The sequence below is a fragment of the Panthera pardus genome, unplaced genomic scaffold, assembly GCF_024362965.1.
Source record: "Panthera pardus isolate Hobbes unplaced genomic scaffold, ASM2436296v1 HiC_scaffold_6, whole genome shotgun sequence".
Lineage (NCBI taxonomy): Eukaryota > Metazoa > Chordata > Mammalia > Carnivora > Felidae > Panthera > Panthera pardus.
In genome coordinates this window covers 38,460,002-38,484,997 of record NW_026526991.1, presented here as the reverse complement: position 1 = coordinate 38,484,997, position 24,996 = coordinate 38,460,002, and the positions used below count along the sequence as shown (strand labels likewise).

The following is a 24,996-nucleotide window of genomic DNA, read 5'->3' as shown; positions in this document are numbered from 1 at the left end:
GTTGTAGAATGTTTAACAGAAAGATCTGTGGGCACGTGCATATGGCAACTTAAACTACATTGTAATGGGACTTGAGTTGAAAACATACGCACATCATCTTAGTTTACTTTTCACTTCTAAAGAAAACGTTACGAGAACATCTAGACATTCTAGAAACAATTGATACGATTTTATTTCACCCTTTTTTCTCAAAGGACAGGTAATTATTTATTGTGAATAAAACACACATAATAGATCAACAATTAGGAATCATGGTTATCTTCTGTGACATCAGGAGATAACAACAGGCTTTTTGTGGGTTTGATGCTGCTGTCTTGTTTAGAAGTTGTGAAAGACTAATATAGGCCAAAGAGGAGTATGATGTGCAGAAGCAGGGTAGGGTGTAACTAATACGGGCTCAGGTAAGCAGCTGCCATGCATCACTAATGAGAGACTCAGCCAAAGAGTTGCCTGCAAGCTCTAAAGCTTCAGATGCTGTATGTAGTTAGAAAGACTGGAATTTCCTTTTGAATTACGTTGTTACAAAGTTATATTTATAAGATTTTGAGCACTCGACGAATGCGCCAACTTCTAAGATGCCATCATAGTAAAGACCGACAATTTGGTTGCATTTCAGGGAGAAAGGCTCCACTGAAATGAACATTGTGAGGAAACTCAATTTAATGATACCTCGGAGTATATTCTTGCTTCATTTACTGTTGTCATTACAAGGTAAGAAGTTATATGAAATTTTTACCTGATTTTATTGTGTGTTCGTCTCTCTTGCAACTGATACGAACAGTTTTCCCTTACACTGGAAGGCACTTTGAAGTCACTGGAATGAATAGATACTAAATGACCCCCAGATCATCTTTTTCAAAGTTCTTGGTAATGTAGATAATTTTGGGACTTTAGTTTTTATTTGTGTCTTTTCTTCAGATGTTAAAATCATGCTTTTATTATCATAAGTAACTCTACTGGAAGAAACTCTGATTCTAATTTTTTCTTTTCTAAAAGATGATTTAAAATGGTTGTCGATATAACTTAAACATTTGAAATTTTATAATAAATAAAGAGAAAAAGATTACCTAAACTTTCTTCATGCCATCAACCCAAGAAGGGTGAACAGTTATTGCAAGAAGGACTTTAACATTTGGGGCTAAAAATTGATTTTCAATGATTTTTATAACAATTTTATTTATAAATTAATACGTATAGAATATTTTCATGGAGAAAGCATTTATTTACATCCACTTATTAGTTTTTAATCCTGAAAAGAGCTGTATATTTTGAAGCTTGTAGGGGAAGTGAGAGAAATTACTGAAACATAAGACTAGAGGGGTCATGGACTCAATCTTTCAGTCCTTGTAGTGACAGAAATTCCAAGGAGAAAATGTCATAGAGTATTGACAGCTGGAGGAGACTTTAAAGATGGACTTGTCCAACACCATCATTTTTTTTTTTTATGTGTTTGCTCTCTTGCTTAAACTTGGCATTTGCTAAGTGGTAGGACCAAGACTAAAATTTGGAGCTCTGACTCCAAATCTAGTGCTTCTCCCACTGTATTTATTATGTCTCTACAAATCTAGGTACACTGTTCCTTCTGTCTGGGTTACCAGTTACTTTGATGACTCACAGGGGTATTTGCTGCTCAACATCCTCTAGAAAATGCAAAATAACTCCCAGCAAAACTCAGACTAAGTTTTAGAATTTAGGTTACAATGATTTGTTTAGTAACCAGAACATATGACCTCCATATATGGATAATTTGTTCCCCATTCTTATACGTGTATATTTATCTCTGGCAGGATATATTTGTGCATCATCCATCTTGACGAAAGCATCTAAGTGAGTACTTCTTGTTCTTTCTGTCCTCTAAAACATAAGTTAATGGGAATGAGCAGAGCTCAGCAGATAAATGTATCTGCTTTTGAAAAAAATAAACTAAGTATTTTTCAAAATAAGGGCATGAGATGTAGTTCTTTAAAATATTTCCACAAATTAAAAATTCTCAGGCATTCATCTCCCTATTTATGAAGAAAAAGTGTTTCCTTTCATTTTAATTATAAGATGAGTTTTTGGTGGGGTCCAATGATGTAGATACTAAGGAGATAATACTTTCACTTCAAAGATTTATAAAGAAGTTATGTTCAATAATCCCCCCTTTTATATTCTTATTATTAATATACATTGTTGATTATAATCATGCTATATATTAGCATAGAGTAAAACAATTTTTTTTTTTAAAAATTTTTTTTTCAACGTTTTTTATTTTTTATTTTTGGGACAGAGAGAGACAGAGCATGAACGGGGGAGGGGCAGAGAGAGAGGGAGACACAGAATCGGAAACAGGCTCCAGGCTCCGAGCCATCAGCCCAGAGCCTGACGCGGGGCTCGAACTCACGGACCGCGAGATCGTGACCTGGCTGAAGTCGGACGCCTAACCGACTGCGCCACCCAGGAGCCCCGAGTAAAACAATTTTTAATGATAAAAATAAAATTGTTCTAGCACTAAATAATGAAAATCACTTTTTGAACTAAACCGATCTGCTTGATGGAAAGCAGAATTCTATTCCTCATTTGATTTTGATAAATCACAGATTGATGTGCTTATTTACACTAATGTTAATCTGTGCTTTATGACATGGAAAGGGAGAGAAGTGAATATCATGTCTGGAAAAAGTGAATGTGCTCTTGGCGAATACTTAACTCACGGGTTTTATGGTCATGTGGAGAAAATATCGTGTGTTGGTGTTACGATATTACGCTATTTTGTTTACTTCTCTATCTTCAAGTTCCTTCCTAAAATTCAGTTTACATCAGAGACCGGAGAGATTTGGGGACACTCTTGAATTTTGTAAAACGATACAGCACCGCCACCCAAATCTAACCCCTCCAAAAGGGGAGGGGGACCTTTTAAATGTTAAACCAAGAAAGACCTCTTTGATAAAGTGATGGAAATCAGGAGGAAAACATCAGCTCTCTCTTGGGAAAGGCTTGTTCAGGTTGCCTAGGGGCCTTTGACTATACAAGTTCTTTTTGTTTTCTTCCAGAAACGGGTTTAATGAAAATCGACAGAAAAGAGCTCTTTTAGCAGCACAGGTAGGTTATGCCTCAGATGGAAAGAGGCAGAGAAATAATCCATTCTGCTTCGGGACTCTGCTGTCACTTCAACAATGAGACCTTTGTGAAGGGGAAAAAAATGCTAAAAACAAGACAGGAAGGAGAAGAGGCAAAGTAACTTCTCTACTGCTTTTCTACAACCCTCAAATTCATGCTTAGTTCACGTTTACTTGTTCGGTAGAGTGCTTTTTTGCTATTTACCTCAGTTACCTACTGATAGGCTCACAGCATGTGTGGGAGATTGAATCTCATCTACATGCCAGAAATTTTTAATCATTTTAAAAATTAAGCACGATAGCAGGGTGATGCAATCAAACAAATACAAGTGAACAGGGGCAGAGAGAGGTCTACATGATCTGAGTTAAGTACTTGCAAAAAGGCATCAGAGGTGTCCTGATGTCCTGACAGACAGCTTTTATATTGTCTGACAAATCTCGATGACAGACACCTCTGGAGAGGTGACCTCTGTTTTTGGAGGGCAGGTAGCACTGAATCTGAGGAGGCCCTTCTGCTTGGGTCCCCTTATATAAAGGATTTGGGGTAACATAATTACAATATTTGCAAACTATGATTGGAATGTTCAAATAGGTGGATTTAAAAAATATTTCTCTATAAAAGATGGGTGGTAAAATAGAGAATCCTAACTTAAAGGTATTCATGGGAAAGTAATGTGATTTGAGTATTTATATAGCGAACGGCTTATATATTCAAGGAGGCCTTTGTCAAAATCTGAATTGCAATCAGTTCTGCTAGTATTTTCTGGTAAGTGCCTGAATTTTTACATGTTTTGGTGTTAATTAAAGAGAACTGAAGATGGATTTGATAGGCCATTTGTGTCAATTTAGAGGACAGAACTAATTTACTATTATTCAGAAATCTTTTTTTTTTTTTTTGTAGTGAGATGGGCAAAAGATTGTCTTTGGAATGGAAACACTTTTTTCCCCCTTAAAAAGAGTGTTTTGTGTACTTAAGTACTTATGCATCATGTGAAGTGGTTAAAATGATGTTTCTCTGAGAAATTTAACTACATGTTTGTCAGTTGACCATGTAAACCACAGAAAGACATCAGCATGACTCAGTAGAAAATTCATTTTGAGAAAAAAATGCATGTTGGTGAACCTACTAGTTTCAAAAATCTGTGAAATAGACCCCAAAGTTGTCCCATGAAGTGACCTGTGGATAGGGTTATACTATTGTCCACTTAGGTATTTTTAGAATTTGTATGATTTACCCCAAAGGAGTTACCTGTGGTTAATAAGTGAGGAGCACACTTACCTTGTCTTGGTTTCCCATTTAGAGAGAACCTGTTTAACATCTGAACAGGTTTTAAAAGAAGAAATGCTGAAGAAGGGCAGTGAGGTCATCATCATGCGCTGCGTGAAATTTCACCCGTCATAAGTCCAGTCTTGCCCACTGATTCATAACTTCTGCTCTAGGAAGACAGAGCATCGATGGATAGATACCTGCGAGAGTAAGGATTCAGAAATATGTTGGCAATGAGATGAAGGATGAGCAAAGAAAGGGTAGACACAAACCTCTGTTTCTCTGTGCTTCCCATCCTCCTGTGGGGATGTTATCAGCAAGGAGGAAGAATGGGCTATCATCTTGTACCAGTTATGTGAACGTATGCACCCACTGCCTGGACTTCTTTTGCACCTGCCTTACGTTTCAAAAATTTCCTCCTGAAAGCAGGTGCTGAGAGACTTAGGTACAGCCAATTTATTTGGGAAGTACACAAGTAAGGGAGAGAGAAAAGTGGAACCAGGAAGGGAGAAAATCCCAGAGTGTAGAAAGGAGGGGTTTGGGGGCTCAGTCTTGGTGGTGGTCCCTTTCAGAGAGGATGAGAGAGAATCCCAAGCAGGCTCCGTGCTGCCAGCACAAGCAGTGAGATCGTGACCTGAGCTGAAATCAAGAGTTGGACGTTCAACTGACTGAGCCACCCAGGCTCCCCCAAAATCTTTTATAGTCATAGTTCTAAACAAGGCTGGGGAGGCAAATCATTCCCATTTGAATTATGCTTGTTTTCAGTTTCATTGATATTTTTTGACGACATACCAGGGACCACGCTAGAGACATAAAATGAATAGCAGTGCCTATTGCCTAGATTCTAAATTCTAATGAAGGTAAGACTATAAAGAAGTCATTTCTGGGGCACCTGGGTGGCTCAGTCAGTTAAGAGTACAACTTCAGCTCAGGTCATGATCTCACAGTTCGTGAGTTCGAGCCCTGCGTCGGGCTCTGTGCTGACAGCTCAGAGCCTGGAGCCTGCTTCGGATTCTGTGTCTCCCCCTCTCTCTGCCTCTCCTCCACTCATGCTCTGTCTCTATCTCAGAAATAAATAAACATTAAAAAATTTTAAAAAGAGGTCATTTCTGTGTAACTTATTCATTGAATCTGACACCATCAATTACTTGCCATTATTTATATGACTTAAAAATAAAATGCTCTCCATTGTAAGTGTAAGATTCCATTCTGAGTTCAGGTTAGTTAAAAAGGTAAAAGCTACGTATGTGTCTTGTCTTAGCACTGGTGAAAAGTAGTGTGATGCATGGAATGTGTGGTAATTAGGATGCTTCCGTAATGAGGAGGCCAGTGTGCTAAGCACTTGTAGTTTCCATGGAGTATATATACCCTAAGTTAAGTGAAAGGATATGGAGAAAAAAAAAGGCTTGATCTTTCTTGTCTGGTACATTCAGTTTTTGCCTAGTAATAAAAATTGGTAACTTGTTTACAACCCTTGTTCTATGCCTGGCACTGCTCTTTGTGCTTTCCTTATTCATTGCATTTAATACAATTCTACTCTTATTCCATTTTATAGATTGGGAAACTGAGGATGAGGAGGTTAAATAATTTGTTCAAGCGGCTTCTGGGTGGCTAAGTTGGTTAAGCATCTGACTTGGGCTCAGGTCATGATCTCACGGTCCTTGACTTTGCGCCCCATGTTAGGCTCTGTGCTGACAGCTCAGAGCCTGGAGCCTGCTTCAGATTCTGTGTTTCCCTCTCTCTCTGCCCCTCCTCCACTCACACACACTCTCTCGCTCTCTCAATAGTAAATAAACATTAAAAAAATTTTTTTTCAATAATTTGTTCAAGGTTATAAGCCTGTATGAGTCAGAGTTGAAACCAGTAGACAATGTTAGTGAGCATCAGAGATAATTCACTGGTGCTGAAGTAAGAAGATTTTGGTGCCCAGGAATATTGGTGGCTGTTAGATGCGGACAGCTGGAAACATTACGGCTGCAGAGAGAATAAAAACTTGCTGTCTTGGGGGAATCAAAGTCACAGACTATTGTGAATTTAACTTAGTGTGAAGACAGAGGCAATGGCAAAATGGGGAGATTGAGCAGTGAGGATAAAACCAGGGAAGAATGAGAACAGGAAATAATGGAATTGGAGGCATAGTGTGGCTCAAGGAGTTTAGAAAGGAGTGTTGAAGTGTGAGAAAGAGTGTGGGAGTCCTCTTTCCCGGAATGGGGCAGGTGTGGGTATTAAAAGAACAAGTCTTCACTGGAAAATGCCAAAATAAAACTGCATGTAGGAAGGAGACCAGGATCTGTTGAGGTAGGACTTTGTACCTGAAGTCACATTCCCTCTTCCCACTTTCTTCTTGTCCGTCAACCTTTCCAGTTTTTCTAACAACATCTAGTATTCGATTTGACACTTATGTGGAAAATTTTGGGAGCATGTGTTCTTCTGGTAAACGTAGAAATGCTATTGGAAAGGACATTGCCTCAGACCATACACTAAATTATCATTGACTTTGAATAAAAACCCTTAAGAGATTAGGCCTAGTAAACCACAATTATTTGCTTATAAGCTATATTGACCTCCAAAAATCTTAAGGTTTTATCTGGGTTTCTTACATAAATATAAATCTCTTTATTGCTAGGTGTCTATGTGTGAGGCACTATGGTGGAATTTTTACATACATCATTTTAATCTATTGTCATAACGGCACAATTAAGTAGATACCATTATTCCCATTTTACAGACAAGTAAAAGAAGACACGAAGAGGTTAAGAAACCTTTTTTTTTTTTTTTTTTTTAAAGAACTTAGGAAACTTGCCTATGTCTATGTAATCGCAAAATCAAGACTCTAATCCAGGTCTGTCTGATTCCATAATTCATACTCTTAACCATTACCCTAAAGTGGCTGGGGGTCTATAAAAAGATATACTTAAATGGCCTATGAACTTCAAAGTGTCAGTTCTTTGGAGATGGAGGGTGACACACAGTGCCAAAGCAGAAGCTTCTGTGGATGGTGTCTTCACAAATGGCTCTGCAGGTCCTTGTCTGTTGGTCCATCAGCCGCATGCATTTTCTCCAGATTGATCTGCACTTGGAAATATCAGAGAAGAGCTACTTCTGTAGGCAAAGCAGTCAGTTAATGCAAAGATTAGACTCCACTCAGGCTCTTTTCCAAAGAGGAGAGGGAGGCAGGAGAAGAACTGAGCTCAAAGAGGAGAAAGACTTACCCAAGTCAGGTAAGAGGCAAAACCAAAGCTTGAAGTCACATCCTCTAACCACAACCCGAGGAGCCCTTTCTGCCTCATCGAGATGCCTCCATAAGTCAAGGACACAGAGTCAGCACTTTATAATTGCTGTATCTGTAACTATTTCTCCAGAGTTTCTAATTTGCTTATTTGGCTCAAATTAAATAATTTAACTATTTTGAATTCTTATTTCTTTCTCTCCAAGTTTGAAGCAACATCTCCAAGATATTTCTTCCATGAAGCTATTAATTGGGGTGAGAGCAAAATAAAAGGTTGGTGTCACGCCTACATTTTTCTGTTTGCTTTCTTAAAAGACCCCTTTGAGAAATACATTGAATTAACTATTGCCATTTAATGCATGAAGGAAACTGAGCCAAGGTGGTAATAATAGTAATAGTTAAGTTCACTTTATGTAGAAATTTGAATTATTTTTGTAAATTAGCAGGGTTAAACAATTAGATGAAGCTGATAGCTACATGATCAGGAAAGATATCACTGGGTATCAGCAAATTTCTTTGTGAGTCATTTACTTGTTCCTTGATTCCCTGACATCTTTATTCTGGCTTACCCACTTCCCATTTCCATTAAGCATAATGCTGATGATAGTTTGAAATTGAATTCCAACTTTTCCTTTTATTTAAAATAGCAACTATTCCTGGCTAGTTTTGGCTAGCCAGGAGAATAAACAGTGTTGTAAATAAATTTCTGAAGGAGATACATTTGTTTGTCTAGATATTTATTTATTTATTTGATATTTATTTGTTGTAAAAATGTAAGATTGTGTTCTAAGATAAAATTTATAGGGAAAAAACTGCATTTAAATTTATGAAAAACATGACTTTACCTGGATCAGTGGATCAATCAAAATCAAATGGAAACAGCTCATTTTCCCTCAGTTAAGAGTTAGAGAGAGAATTGTAGGTCTTTAAATGTAAAAAGACTTTAAATTGATGGATCTTAAAAGTAGAATAATAATAGGATTTTCTTATTGTTGACTTTGTCAGAATGGTGGTTAACTCATCACAGTTCGTTAACTGCCTTCCATGACCTTAACATATTCCTGAAAGGCTCAATCTTTAGTACTTCTTTATGGTGACTCAGAGATGTCTTCTCGTTCTCTTGATGTGTTACTTAAATTCTTCCTGCTTGAAATTTGCCAATTACTCCTTGTCCTCTCTCCTTTTTAGAGGAAAAAATTTCACTGTGATGCATTTGCATTTTAAAAACATACTCAGTAGCTCATAGTTTCTTGCTTCCTCTTTTCAGCATAATCCTTTGGGGCAATTTTTCTTTCCATGAAAAAGAGTATTTTTGGTGAAGGCCAGCCATGACTTTGGTTTATACCCATTAAAGTTAAGTATGAGTCAGGAAGAATGTATTATTTGTAATGGAGCCTGAAGATTAATTAATACACACACTTTGGATGAAATATTTAATTCTTCTCTTCAAAAATGGGAGCTTCCATTTGAGTTTTTTAATGCTTCACCTGATCCCTCGAGCTAATGATGGACACTATTCTTTAATACACTTGCTCCTGGAGATGGAGACCATTGGACGTGCAGCCAGGGCCAAACTCCGTCAACAGAATCATCTGCAGTTTGTGCATTTCTGGTTCTCATCATCTGGGACAGGGATTCCTTACATGGGAACTTGACCTTTCAATTGCTTGAAGGAAGCTAACCTTTGCTCTCAGGGTGGTTTGAGATGTGAAATCCTGTCTTTCTTGTTTCACAGCACACATAATGAAATGAACTAGATAGAGACTTGACAGGCTTAATTCTTTAGCTCATCAAGGCAAGAGGCCCAGGGTTCTGTTTGAATTAATAATGGTTACAGTTAGTCCAAGCTAAATCTTGACATTTTATGTTTATAAGAACTGAGGCATGCCAGAAGATAACTTTTTTTTTTTTTTTTTTTTTTGCCTGTCAGGTTCTTGTCCTCATGAATGTCTTAATGGAGCTTTCTGTTCTAAGACTGGTACATGTGACTGTCAAATATTTCAGGCACTTGGGACACGGTGCCAGATTGGTAAGTTTCAGGGATGCTTGAGGGAATTACAAGTCGAGGGAAACTTTAAGGTTAATTTGCTATGTAAGTGTTCAGCCACTGGGGATTGGGACAATCATATTATATACTAACTAGAGTGTCCATAATTCATTCCTATAATTTAGAAACAATGTAAAAGAAAATAGGTATCTCCACTTTCCTTTCTCACTAATCTCTACAACTTCCTCCAGCCTTTTTTCCACTTTACATTATATTAATCCATTAAACTACGTTCTTATTCATTTCTCTGTTGCTTTATAAATCAGATTTGTTATTTGGAGCCCTCATTCTTTTTGACTTTGAATTAACTGGACATTCTGTACATAAAATAGAAACAATTTTGAGAGCTCTTCAAAGGCAGAGGGTTTTTAAAAAATATTTTTATCCACAGTGTCTAGGATAAGGTCCGACATCAATAATGATAGATATTAATTTGTTTAATGAGTATTTATGGAATATCTATTAAATTCCAGGCCTGGCACTGGGGATATAATAGTGAGCAATATAGACATGTTTCTGCCCTCCTGGAGGTTACAGTCTAGAGGAAGGGACTGATGCACAATGGATACACATTAATTATACTTGTACCACATGCTATAAAAGAAAGTATAAGATTCTATGAAAATATGCAACAGAGGCAAGGCATACTGTCAGAGAAGTCTGAATAATGAATCACTCTGTTATTTTCCTGTACAGGCCAAAGTTGGTCAAGGCTAATAAATTTAGGTAAAATTACAAAGAAAAGGCACAATGATTGTGCCTTATCTCTATGTTCCCTATAGCATGTGTTAAAATGTTATACACCGAGTGCTCTGTAAAGGTCATTGACTTCCATATTATTCTAGAAGGAAGGGTCTAGAAAATCAAAATAGAATAGAGGATTATCCACAAGGGGACAAAGGGAGGTAGACATGAGAACAGTGAAGATGAAGTTATACAATTTAAGATGATAGTTGCTTCAAATTTGGCCAGTCTGAGGTCATGGATTCCTATGTTCCAGCATACTTTGGATGACTAATGCTCCCCATCCCTAGGTCTCAGACATATAAACATGATTTTTCTTTTGCCAGTGGTTATTTTTCTCTGTGGACAGTATTAAGATATATTTTTTTAAAAATTGCAGAGTCTGGAATACTCTAATGCTGTTCATGCAAATTTTTAGGGCACTCAATGGGGACATTAATTTCTTTTCTGAGGCATTATATTTGTTTTATCACTGTTACCTTCTTTTACTGTATCATTTTCCCCACTCTTCTCTTCTTCCAGAGTCTTCCTTTAAAAGCAAAAGTTAAGGAACTTTCTAACATAAATCCTTTCTTCAAAACAGCTTGGAGACCATGTTTTCCTTCAGGAGAGTTTAACAGTTTTGCGAGCAACTCATAATTTTATGTTAGTTATTTCTTTCTGTGATACTGACTGCCAAAGGGAAATATTTATTTTACTGAAAATTAGAACCACCTACCATAACTGAATCCTGCCAGAAACAGGGTGTAATTTATTTTATTCTACTAAATATGATCCTATTTCTTTTCAGTGCCAAATATGGGCAATGGCAGAGATGGGATTTGCAAAACCTGGGGACAGTACCACTTTGAAACCTTTGATGGCATTTACTATTATTTCCCAGGAAACTGTTCTTACATCTTTGCAAAGGACTGTGGTAATTTGGAGCCTCGGTACACTGTATGGGTAGGTGATCCTAGGACATAATTAACTTAAAGATTTTTTTTCTGGCAAGTCTGTATTTTTAAAGTACAGGACAAATGATGGAAAATATATAATAATCATAGCATGCATACTTAGGGCTCTGACTGGGGAAGGAGAAGGATTGGTTCTTACTGGAATGGACTAAATATGTAGCTAAATTGGGTATATTCTATTGAGATGGAGCCTTGGACTGGGAGAAGAAGGGTTTGGATCCAGGTGGGAGAGAATTGCAGGCAATGCAGAATGTCTGTATCACAGATATCAAATTATAACAACTCCAGTTAATGTCCTTATTCTTCAGATTTGATGTGAATGTTTTGAAGAAGGAGTGGGTTTGGACACCAACCAAATTGCTCATACACATTTCCTTCCTGACACTTCCAGTGTGAGGTACACCTGGATTAATGTTTCTCAAAGGTGCCCTTTGGTATGAGCCCGAGATGGGCATTCAGGAAACAGAGCACATAAGCACAGGCTCGAGGCATGGAGGCAGGCAGCTAATTACTAGGTAGATTCATACTACAGGATTGAGCTCAGAGAGTTAGTGCTTAGTTGAAGAACTCTTGATTCAGAAAAATTCTATTTTTTATAACTTTGTTTATTTATTTTGAAAGAGAGAGAGAGAGAGTGAGAGAGAGAGAGAGATAGCACAAGTGGAGGAGGAGCAGAGAGAGAGGGAAAGAGAGAATCCCAAGCAGGCTCACATTCCGTGCTGAGCTTGATACGGGGCTTGATCTCACGACCGTGAGATCAAGACCTGAGCCAAAATCAAGAGTCAGATGCTCAAGATGACTGAACCCCTCCCCCCAAGTGCTCTGATTTGGAAGAATTCTTAAGAGAAATTCAAGCGCAGGGGCGCCTGGGGGGCTCAGTCAGTTAAGCATCTGACTTTGGCTCAGGTCATAATCTCATGGTTTGTGAGTTCAAGCTCCAAGTCAGGTTCTGTGCTGACAGTTCAGAGCCTGGAGCCTGCTTTATATTCTGTGTCTCCCTCTGTCTTCTCCCCTCCCCTGCATGCGCACACTCTCTTTCTCTCAAAAATAAATAAAAATTAAAAAAAAAATACAAGCTGCAGAGGGATTTTAGTTGAACCAATAAAGTCAGGGACCTCTTTCCCTGCCTCACCATCTTCCTCTGAATTTCCAGCTATCTCAAAACACAGTCAGGAAACTGCTGTGCTATCCTGTTCAAAAGCTAAAACTCTTCATAGGCATTATTTGTTTCAATTCCTGCTTCCCTTTTCCCTTCTAACTTACATTAGAGTTGCCAAAATTCTCCTCCTCTCCTAGGTGATGCAAATATTAAAAAGTAGACCCTGAAGCTTTTTAAGAACAACAAATCCTTGTGACCCAGAAAGGAAATGAAGTCTATTGAAAGTTAACTTACCGGGCTTAAAGATAAAAAATTCCCATGTCTCCTTAGATAGGGAAGTTAGTGGCATGCATCTTCGGTATTTACAGGGCTCCTATTTTCAGTCACTTATTGTCTGTTACTCCTCCACTCTTTCTCTGGGTTTATCACTTAAACACCTTCTGACTCCCTCATTGAAATGTGCTTGTCCAGGGTCTCACTCCTTTGAAGAATAAAGTGTCAACTAGATACTCTGTCCTTTGTTAATAACACACAGTGCTAAACTGTGCTCCCAGAGTTAATATTGTTTCTACTTGACTCTGTCTTGGATGGTGGAAAATTTTCAGGTCAACAAATCCATTTGCTTTAAATGTCATCTTTCCCCTAATTATAGAAGTAGTTCACTTCTCTTGGAGAGAACTTGAAAATTTCAGAGAAGTCTAAAAAAATAGAAATATCAGTAAGAGTTACCATTGCTAATGGCTTCATATATTTTCTTCTACACTTTTTTCTGTGACTTTTAAACACATTTATAATCTTGAAATCATACTATGTATAATTTTCTGTCCTAGATTTTCACCTGATATTATGTGAAGAACTTTCTTCCACGTCAAGTATTCTTAAAACCCAATTTTTTTTTAGCTGTATTTGTTTCAATTTGCAGAATACTCAAATTATTTACTTATGCCCTGTCTTAGAATTTTAGGTTTTCAAAATTTTTTTCAGTATTTTAATAGATAAATTGATAAACATCTTTATGCATATATCCTTTTTCATATTCCCAATCCTTTTCTTTTTCTTTTTAAATTTAATTTTACTTTTATAAAAATAATACATGTATACAGTCTAAAAAAGTCATCTAAGGCAGTGAAGCAAAACTGTAGCCCCTGTTTGCCTTCATTCCCAACCCTAGCTAAAATCTGGCTCCCCAAAGGCAATTTCTCTAGCTCTTTAAGCTGTTTCTTCAGGCTTTTATCTTACATGCCAAAATATGCTATTATTTCTTTATCTTTCAAGTTAGGCTTTACTCATTCATTTCTTACAATGGAAGATGGAATCATCTTTGTTACATCACCCTTCCTGCCCCTAACGCACACACACACGCACACGCACACACACACTCACAGACACACACACACTTTCCTTCCCTCCTCTTAATGGGGTTATATCACCATCTTAGGTTAAATGATATGTGGTTTTTACATTATTGTCATTTACATATTATACCTTTATGAATTCATATAAATATGGTTTAGGCTTGAGCCCAATAAGTTATTATTTAATTTCTATTCTTTGTACATTTGTATAGAGTTAACATTTACCCCATTTTTTGTTTGCTACATTTTCTATGTTCCAATCAATAATGTTTTTTTAAGTTGATTTATTTATTTTGAGAGATAGGATGTGAGCAGGAAAGGGGCAGAGAGAAAGAGAGAGAGGGAGGATCCCAAGCTGGCTCTGCACTGTCTTGGCAGAGTCCAACATGGGGCTCAAACTCATGAACTATTAGATCATGACCCAAGCTGAAACCAAGAGTAGAACGTTTAACTGACTGAGCCACCCAGGTGCCCCCTAATTTTTTTTTAATTTCAAATTCTCTATCTCCATAAATTTCTTCTCAATGTGGTCAGATTTTTATACTTTGCTTTTTGAATGTTTGAAATTAATATTGGAATGGGGTAAGAGATTCTAACATTCCTCTCCTTCCTTTTTTTTCTCTTTGCTTTTATTTTTTCTTGTTTTCTTTTCTTCCTTGTTTTTTTCTTTCCTTCTTTTTTCCTTCCTTCCTTCCTTCCTTCCTTCCTTCCTTCCTTCCTTCCTTCCTTCTATCCTCACTCCCTCTTTCCCTTCCTCTTTCTTTCTTTCTTTCTTTCTTTCTTTCTTTCTTTCTTTCTTCCTCTTTCTTTCTCTTTCTTTGTTCTTTCTTTCTTTCTTTCTTTCCTCATAAACTAATTTTCCCATCAAGGTTTGAGAAATAATATTTGTCTTCCCTAAAATATTATTTTATTTTTAGAGCAATTTTATTTTTAGAGAGGTTATAGTCACTTTTTTGCAATCTGTAAGTGTTGCATTGTGTAGAGCTCCATTTCATGATTCTTTAACATGACATGGACATGTAAAATACAAATGTGTGTTTTTGTGGTGCTCTACTGTCCTCTTCCTAGAACTAATTTTATTCCAGTACATACCATGTATCTTTAGAATATTGACACTCAACATGTAAAGATTCAGATCATTTAAAAAATATGCTGAATTAATGTGTACTTTATGGAGTTAATTTTGCCATCCAATTTCTGTGGTAAATCTTTTTTTCTTTGGAAATCCTAAATGTAGTTGTAATTTTGTTCAGTGTCATAGGACTAATGGTGCTGTAGAACTGTAGACAGGCATTGTGGCTTTGGTGACTTGAATGAAGGCCTACATATCTGTTGCTGGTTCCTATGCTGTCTTTGCTTTTTTTTTTTCTCTTTTAAGGTTCATAATAGCCCTAAGTGCCATGGTTCAGTGTATTACTGTTATCGGTCAATCAGCTTGTTCTTTTCAGACCAAGAGGAAATTCGAATTTATGGGCATGAAATAAAAAAGAATGGAATCAGGTAAGATGTGATAAATGATATAATAAAAATAACACCATGAATTAATAGAATTTCCAAACATCTCATGCTTGAAAGTGAATTATGGAGAGTAGGAAGAAAGAATTTCTTTCTTTTTTATGTTTATTTATTTGTTTTTTAATTAATTAATTTTTAATTTACATCCAAGTTAGTTAGCAATAATGATTTCAGGAGTAGATTCCAGTGATTCATCCCCTATGTATAACACCCAGTGCTCATCCCAACAAGTGTCTTCCCTAATGCCACTTGGCCATTTGGCTCATCCCTCCCCCCCCACAAGCCCTTCCAGCAACCCTCAGTTTGTTCTATGTATTTAAGAGTCTCTTATGCTTTGCCCTCCCCCCGTTTTTATATTATTTTTGCTTCCCTTCCCTTATGTTCATTTGTTTTGTATCTTAAATTCCACATATGAGTGAAGTCATATATTTGTCTTTTTCTGACTGACTTACTTTGCTTAGCATACATAATACCCTCTTGTTCCATCCATATTGTTGCAAATGGCAAGATTTCATTCTTTTTGATTGCTGAGTAATACTCCATTGTGTGTGTGTATATATACATATATATACATATATATATATACATATATATGTTTATACATATATATATGTGTGTGTGTGTGTGTGTGTGTGTGTGTGTGTGTGTGTGTGTATACCACATCTTCTTTATCCATTCATCTGTCAATGGGCATTTGGGCTCTTTCCATACTTTGGCTATTGTCGATTGTTGCTATAAACATTGGGGTACATGTGCCCCTTCAAAACATCACACCTGTATCCTTTAGATATATACCCATCAATTTCTGGGTCATACGGTAGTTCTATTTTTAACTTTTTGAGGAAACGCCATACTATTTTCCAGAGTGACTGCACCAGTTTGCATTCCTGCCAGCATTGCAAAAGAGATGAGAAGATTTCTTTCAAACAACAACCTTAAAGTTATAACATACAGATATTAAGACTTCAGCAAGCGCCGAGGCCAGTCATGTGACCAGGAATCCAACCAATTTAACCTCCTTAATGTTTGTGCAGGATACACTTATGTTTGATTAGATAGAAATGAGATTATCACATCCTTTTTCTAAGAAGGATTCAGGAGAAATCTTCATAGTTCAACTCTTATTTTTGTTCTCTTTCTTAAATCTTTTTCTTTCTTTCTTTCTTTCTTTCTTTCTTTCTTTCTTTCTTTCTTTCTTTCTTTCTTAGCAGTAACTTAAAATAAAACTAAACCTTTGGATGTCTTTTCCAAATTTGCATGAATGAGGTTTGGATATTAATTGAGAGTTTCCATTAGTGTTCTGACAATGATTCAGAGCCAATAAATTACTAGTCTTCTTGGGTAAATCAGAGAGACTCCCAGTTTTGCCTTCCTAGCTGACTAGAAGATCTGAGAGTTTTGGGTGAAGGAACGTTTATTAGTTTGAAGAAAGGCTTTATACTTAATGTAGGAATGCTGTGGAATAATCTACCTTCCAATCTAAATAATTGTAGAAATACTCAATTTAAAATATTCCTTGGCTGAGTTATGACAGAAAATGTAAATTGTGGGATGGAACAATTCTGTCATTTAGAATTCATTAGCAAGTGTTTGAACCCTAGGGATTCTTTCCAGCACAATGACCTTACCACCCTATGTACTTTGTTCTCAGTTTAGATTCCTCAAGAGGCAGCAGGTGATAGCATAAAGGGTTTTGGATGAAGCAGCAGGCAGCAGGCACTGACCTTGGCTTTGTCACAGTCAGGTGACCCCAAGCAGTCTCTCACCTCTCTCAGGCTTATTTTCTTGATCATTTGGGTTCTGTACTTCTCATTTTCTTAGAAAAGAAGGCTTAGCCATTTGAATGGGAATATAATGCAATTGCATATGTATTTCTTGGAGCTGAATTTAAATAATTATTTAGGATTCCTTATATGGGGTTTGGGGTAACATAATAGACTCTTTAAAAAATTATTGTTTTGTAAAACAAAAACGCCATTCAAGGGGGCGTCTGGGTGGCTCAGTCGGTTGGGTGTCCGACTTCAGCTCAGGTCATGATCTCACTGTCCATGAGTTCGAGCCCCACGTCGGGCTCTGTGCTGACAGCTCAGAGCCTGGAGCCTGCTTCCGATTCTGTGTCTCCCTCTCTCTGGCCTTCCCCCACTCACACTCTGTCTCACTCTCTCTCTCAAAAATAAATAAACATTAAAAAAAAAAAAACGCCATTCAAGTAGATTTTCAGGAATACTAACTTTGTTAAATCTCGAGAAAATATTTCTTTGAGGATTTCCATTTGTATGAGAGATTGCATTTATATGATTTGTATGATGGGAAGAGGATGATTTTCTTATTATTTGACTAAGTTGCTTATAATAATGCTGCATCTGGCCTAGGGCCTAATTCAAAGCAGGTGTTAGGGAAATATTTGTCAAAATCAAATCAAATCAACCCTGTAAGGCTCTGGACTTTGGTTCTTTCACCTGTGAAATGAAGGGTGTTGGTACATGTAAACCCATGAATAATTTTCAGCATTAATTTGTACATTCATTTTCGTTTGCATTGTGAATGTTTCCTGACTAGGTTGCACGGAGTTTTTCTTAATTTTATGGGAGATTATCTAATTTTTACTATTATTCTCCATCTCTAGTGGCATTCTTTTATGTTATAGACAGCTGGGTAATTACAGTTAGGAATCTTTTATTTTTAAAAATTGTATATTTCATCAAGTTTTATGTGAAAGAATCAAATGACAAATGATCAAACCAAAAAATACTCACAACCGAGCCACTCTATCTCCATACATTTAACATCCTATAGCTATGAAATACTTTTATAAAACATGATTCACTTTTTTCAAGTATGGCTTTTATAAGCTTGCAAACTTAAACAATATTATTCATACTGACTTTTACTGTGAATTTAATATGAATTTCTTGTGCTTATAATTTATATTTTTTAATGTTTACTTATTTTTGAGAGAAAGAGAGACAGAGCGTGAATGGGGGAGGGACAGAGGGAGAGAGGGAGACACAGAATCCAGAGCAGGCTCCAGGCTCTGACCTGTCAGCACAGAGATGGATGCAGGGCTCGAACTCACCAACTGTGACATTATGACCTGAGCCGAAGTCAAAGGCTTAACCAATTGAGCCACCCAGGCGCCCCTCATTCTTATAATTTTTAATAAGAATAGATTAGGGTTGTAGTTAACTAGAGTCTTATTTATTATCCAATGTAAAGTTTAGTTATTTTCCTATTCTTATAACTAATTCTCCATAAAAAACTATTTGCAAACAGCTCTGTACAAGCAGTTACAGATATTTTGAATGGTTTCTTTAGGGACTGTCACTTTGTTAGCGAGTAGGTTTGGTTTTACGGTTTTTGTTCGATGGGACTTGCTCTTTCTGGGAAGGAACTCTCACCAGTTTGAAGCCTTTGAGAGAAATGTGTGGATATACCTACTAACCTCCTTCCTCACTCATCTTACAGGTTATAAGTCTCAACTAGCATGACTATTTTAGTAAAAATGACTTTTTCCTTCCCTTTTTTTTTTGAGAGAGAGAGAGAGAGTGCAAGTAGGGAGAAGAGCAGGGTTGGGCGGGGGAGAGAGCGAGAGAGAGAGCGAGAGTAAGAGAGAGAGAGAGAGGGAAAATCTTAAGCAGGCTCCATGTTCAGTGACGAGCCTGATGCAGGTCTCAGTCTCATGACCCTGGGATCATGACCTGAGCTGAAATCAGGAGTTGGATGCTCAATTGACTTGGCCACCCAGGCACCCCTCCTTCCATTTTCTTAATTATTAGCACTTGCTCTTTTCTGTAATATTTGTGGAAGGAGTCCAGTCACCTTTCAAAAGTATTTTAGGTGACTTACTGTGCTTTTAAAGCATCCGTTGCTCAGTTTTCTTCAGTTCTGTCATTTTCCCCACATCCTTTCTATGTGTACATGGTTGTGAAAAGTGAAAAGACTAGACATTGGATTAGGAGTTTAAATATTCAATGTGACCCTTGTTTAAAGAGGTCTAATTATATCCAATTTAAAATTATGAATATAACCCTTATGCAATACCATATGACAAAGTATTTTATATTCCCAATAATGAACTTTACAGTATTAAATATGTAAATTATAATTGATCATGCCCATAAATTTTTCTTTTGGAAAACAGCGACTTACACCAAGGTCCTGGTTTGGAGATAGAAGCTCTTAGTTCCTTACAGCCAAGTTTAAAAGAAAATTAAACAAAATCAGAGCTCCGTGTGTTTCCATATTTTCACCATTGTTTGTCCTTACTTCAAAATTGTTGGGCAGCATTTTTAGATTATCTTGAACTCTCTAGTAAAAAATAAATATATTTAAGCTCTCATTGGTTTAAATAAAGTTATTTTACAGATTTATAAAATCACTGATATTTAGCAAAAATGTATTTTCGGTTGGTTGAAAGAAGCATTCAGTTATATGTGTAAAATCTTTATCAGTGTGGAAATAGGTCATCCATAATGGATTCCTCATCATAATGCTTAACTTGCCTTTGTTCTATTTTTCAAGTTTAACATTGCCTGAGACTATTGGGCAGGTTTTCATTGAGAAACTAGCTGACTATATTCTGGTGAAAACCTCCTTTGGTTTTTCATTGGCTTGGGACGGAATATCTGGAATTTACCTCAAACTGTCTCAGGAGCATAAAGGGAAATCATGTGGCTTATGTGGAAACTACAATGACATTCAATCTGATGATTTCATCATTCAGCAAGGTAAGTGGAGTGGAAGAAATGTGGGGTACTTCTGAGGTCTTCTTCCTTCACTGAGCCAGCTATTTGTATACAGAAGGGTGCAACTTGTCCTCGGTTAGGTAAAACTGGTAGCTATCGCTTGTCTGCTCTAGCGATTTTAAGTGAAGCTTGAATAGGAAAATATATATGTGTCATTCTTGAAATCCATAAGGTAGTTTACATTTTTTTCATTTCCTAATAATTTTTAAAAAATTATTTATTTAAATTCAAGTTACTTAACATACAGTGTAGTATTGGTTTCAGAAGCAGAACCCAGTGATTCATCACTCACATATAACACCCAGTGCTCATCTCAACAAGTGCCCTCCCTAATGCCCATCACCCACTTAGCCCATCCCCCAGCCCACCTCCCCTCCAGCAACCCTCAGTTTGTTCTCTGTATTTAAGAGTCTCTTATGGTTTGCTTCCCTCTGTGTTTTTATCTTATTTTTCCTTCCTATCCCCTGTGTTCATCTGTTGTGTTTCTCAAATTCCGCATACGAGTGAAATCATATGATATTTGTCTTTCTTCTTAATCCATTCATCAGTCAGTGTACATTTGGTCTCTTTCCATAATTTGGCTATTGTTGATAGCTGTGCTATAAACATTGGGGTGAACATGCTCCTTTGAATCAGCATTTTTGTATCCTTTGGATAAGTACAATTGCTGCATTGTAGGGTAGTTTTATTTTTAATTTTTTGAGGAACCTCTATGCTGTTCTCTAGGTGGGCCTCACCAGTTGGCATTCCCACCAACAGTGAAGGGGGTTCCCCTTCCCCCATATCCTCACCAACATCTGTTGTTTACTGTGTTGCTAATTTTAGCTATTCTGACTGGTGTGAAGTGGTGTCTTATTGTGGTTTTGATTTGTATTTCCCTGATAATGAGTGATATTGAACATCTTTTCTTGTGTCTGTTAGCCATCTGTATGTCTTTTTTGGGAAAGTCTGTTTATATCTTTTGCCTATTTCTTCACTAGATTATTTGATTTTTGAGTGTTGAGTTTGATAAATTCTTTATAGATTTTGGATACTAACCCTTTATCTGATGTGTCATTCGCAAATATTTTCTCCCAACCCATCAGTTGCCTTTTAGTTTTGTTGATTGTTTCCTTCTCTGTGCAGAAGCTTTTTATCTTGATGAGGTTGCAATAGTTCATTTGCTTTTGTTTCCCTTGCCTCTGGAGACATGTCTAGTAAGAAATTGCTGTGGCTGAGGTCAAACAGGTTGTTGCCTGTTTTCTTCTCTGGGATTTTGATGGTTTCCTGTCTTACATTTAGGTCTTTCATCCATTTTGAGTTGATTTTTGTGTATGGTGTGAGGAAGTGGTCCAGTTTCATTCTTCTGCATGTGGCTGTCCAGTTTTCCCAGCACCATTTGCTGAAGAGAATTTTTTCCATTGGCTATTCTTTCCTGCTTTGTTGATGATTAGTTGGCCAGACTTTTATGGGTCCATTTCTGGGTTCTCTATTCTGTTCCACTTATCCATGTGTCTGTTTTTGTGTCAGTATCATACTGTCTTGGTGATTATAGCTTGAAGTCTGGAATTGTAATGCCTCCATAAATTAGTTAATTTGCTAAATTAAGATAGAAGTCTAACTCATGTAACAAATATTAATTGGGTATTTACTTTGTGTCAAGCACTGTTACAGGAGCTTGGGATACATCAGTGAAGAAAACAAAGACTCCTCCCTTCTCTGGGTTTATATTTTAGTAATGCAAACCCATTTGAGACAAACTTACTTACTTTTAGACAAAAGATATTTTGCATCAAGTCTTCATAGAAATTAATTCATTGACTACCAAATAATAATTAAAAAAATAATAATGTGAACAGAGTTTATAAAAGTTGAATAAAAACTTGGAAAAATTTTTTTATCATGTATGATGATGTACATATCTTTATTTATTCTAAGTCATGAAACTAATTTCAGTGAGTCATTAAAAATGGGAGCTGTTTTGTCAGCAATAACAATAATATTCCTTGATACTATTTACAATAACAGTTAATAGGAGCATGTAGCTATATTATTTCCAACCCTTACACCATCCTATAAGACTGTTGGTATTTTCTTAACTTTACAATGAGGGCACAAGGTGATGTGCCCAATGTAACACAGCTGGTAAATGATATTGTCAGTGTTGGTTTACAGATCTGACTGGCTTCCAACCCCAGGCTTAGATAAATGTTTGAGAAATTGACTTTTAATCTGTAAAAGTGCTATGTATATCATACTTTTTTTGTTTTATAATAAAATTCATAAAGAAGTTTCACCCATATGTTGTGTTTTAAGAGACAGTGAAAGTCCTGCTTAGAGTGTGAGTTCTGGAGTCAGATTGTGGGATTCAAGTCCTGCTTTGTCACATATTAAATCATCTCAGTTTAATGGTACAATGATACCATTAGAGTTACAAGGATTAAATGAGATAATCCATGCAAAATATTTAATGCAGTGGCTGCCACATAGTTAACGCCGAATACATTTTAGTGAATTTACAATCATCTCCAAGTGTTCTCAGTAAGCCTAGAATGGAGCTAATAGGAAAGTGTTTGATTAACATTGCTTTAAGAGGCCCTTGCTAAAATGCAGACATTTTACCCGAGATGGATAATGCATCACTGGGGCTAGTTTACTAATTTACTAGGGTTCCATGGTGTCAGTTTCCTCATGTGTAAAGATAATAATAATGACCCCAAGAACTTCTTAGCCTGTGAGGATCAAATGAGAAAATGTAAGTGAAAGTGTTCAAAAGTCTGCGAGCACCATATACACATGTGCAGGGTTGAGATCATCTTGACATGCGATTCTGCATCCTGTTGGATACATAGAATGAGAGGATTCACAGACTTGGCATCTTGAGACTATATTAGGAAGTAGGGTTTTGGACTCAGGCCACACCAGTCGGATGGCCATTATTGATTTCTTTGTCTTCTGTATCAAAGCTTCATGAAGAAAATAATATTCAATTCAGTTCTCAGTGTTAGAAAAGACAGCTATGGGCAACTTCTCCTGGGACATCTGAGGAACTGGTATAGAGGTGAGGATAGAAAAATAGCATCTGCTCTTGCTAGAGGCAGAGAGACTCCAGTTAGGACCTTACTTAAGGGTCAGACAGACTTTGATAACCTGGAACATAAAGTGGTTGCTCTCAGTGAGATACCCGGGGCAGCCTGAACCAAAGTGTTCACAGATTATAGCGGGGAGAAGACTGACAGAAGGCAATTGAGCTGAATTATGGCTGAATTGACAGAAGGCAAGAAGGACCCTGGAAAGTATGTAGGAAGAGCCTAAAGAGAGATTTCAGCTTTTTTGTACAAAGTTTTATTTGGTGCCCAGTGTAAAGTGGAGTATTAAAAAAACTAACACCAGTAATTGATAAGGATGTGACTAGCACCTGCCCTCTGATTTTCTCCCATTCTGTAATAATGCAAGAAAATGTCTGCAGATAAGCTGTATTACATTTAGCTTTAACATGCCTAGTATTTTTTTTTTGAAACTCAGCCTGTCCTTTGCTGATTAGATAAATCTTTAGAGGCACTGTGGTGGTTTGATTGAATGCCATCGAATGCGTAGTTTCTTAACAGTGATTAAAATTGTATTTTCCCCTGCAGTCCTACTCATTCTTCAGGGATGACTTCACAAAGAAATGAGGCTTTTCAGAATTTCTGTGGATATAGAAATATTTTAATTGATTGTCTAGTTGAGATTCTGTTTCCATAATTCATGTTTATAGGCAGCTACACATCAAAATAGAAGCCTTGGTTTACTCTTGTTTTTCCCAACATAGTAATTAATAATCCTCATTTTCTCTCTTAGAAAGTGTTCCAATACAGACAAGAGATTCTTTGTAGCATATTTTTCATGAAACATTTTAAATTTAGTTTTGCAGGCCTCCAGCAAACCAATTGATATGGATTTAAGGTCTCATAATAACCAACTTTCGTGACTCTTCTATTAATGTAATGTCATAAAAATAGCTAAATATGTGGTTATAAGCTGTATTAAAGTGAACTCTAAGGGACTGTCCAGGTTATCTAGTTACATTAAAATTTGTGCATAGATATTAAAATCAGTGGGACTTTAGCTAGTATTTTTGGCCCTGCAGATTTTTCAAAAATGATGATGCTTTGAAATGAAATGTGACTATAAATTTACTTAAAAGTAACATCAGTTTTTCCTGCTTAAAAAACAAAAAGTATATTAGATCAGGCCCAGGCTTGGTTCAGTGTGTAACATTTTCAACAGTATCAGAGATAATGTGGTAGGCCAGATAAACTTGAAATAATAATCTAATAATGTATTTAAATTTTGCAACCCCCCTTTTATTTATTCATTCACTTATTTGGCAAATGTATTTAGAGCACCTACTACATGCCAGATGCTAAACAAAGGGGAAGCTTTGACACACTGTTGCCCTCCATGTAGAAGAAGACAAAATAAATAGAGACAAGTTAAAATATAAATTTTTTGGAGCAATAGCAGCTATGAAAACAAGAAGTTGTAAATGGAGATTAAGAGCAATAGAACAGTGTGTGTTCAGTGGTAATCCAGATCATGTGACAGAGAAGGCGTCTCTGAGGAGGTCGTATTAAACAGACACCTAAATAAAGTAAGGGAGAGAGCAGAGGGAAGATTGGAGAGAATTTTGAAGAATGGGGAGCAAAAGCAAGAGCAAAGTGGGAACGAGCTTAAAAGGAGAACAGTGTGAGGCCAGTGTGACTGGGGTAGATTGAGCAGGAATAAGAGAGAAGGGGACAAGAGGAGTGTGTGGGGGGTGGGGTTGGTGTAGGAGGAGGGGAATCAGGGGAGCGCAGGGGCCAGATCATAAAAGTCTTCCAGGCCACAGCAAAGTTTAGGATTTTATTCTAAGAGAATGAAGTATTCTTGTAGATGACCTCCCACAATAACCCGAACCCTTTGTGGTAGCAAGCAGACCTG

The 24,996-nt window shown here is 36.9% G+C and overlaps 1 protein-coding gene across 1 annotated transcript in view; it reads left to right on the top strand.

Moving 5' to 3' along the window:
• Window positions 1–498: 498 nt before the first annotated feature.
• Window positions 499–24,996, top strand: part of OTOGL (otogelin like) — a 137,022-nt gene continuing 112,524 nt past the window's right edge. The window contains exons 1-8 of the mRNA XM_053895292.1: window positions 499–711; window positions 1,788–1,827; window positions 3,033–3,081; window positions 7,801–7,867; window positions 9,525–9,623; window positions 11,176–11,330; window positions 15,174–15,295; window positions 19,832–20,037. Coding sequence (XP_053751267.1) covers window positions 636–711; window positions 1,788–1,827; window positions 3,033–3,081; window positions 7,801–7,867; window positions 9,525–9,623; window positions 11,176–11,330; window positions 15,174–15,295; window positions 19,832–20,037 — 814 coding nt within the window. The 5' untranslated portion in view covers window positions 499–635. The remainder of the gene's footprint in view (window positions 712–1,787; window positions 1,828–3,032; window positions 3,082–7,800; window positions 7,868–9,524; window positions 9,624–11,175; window positions 11,331–15,173; window positions 15,296–19,831; window positions 20,038–24,996) is intronic.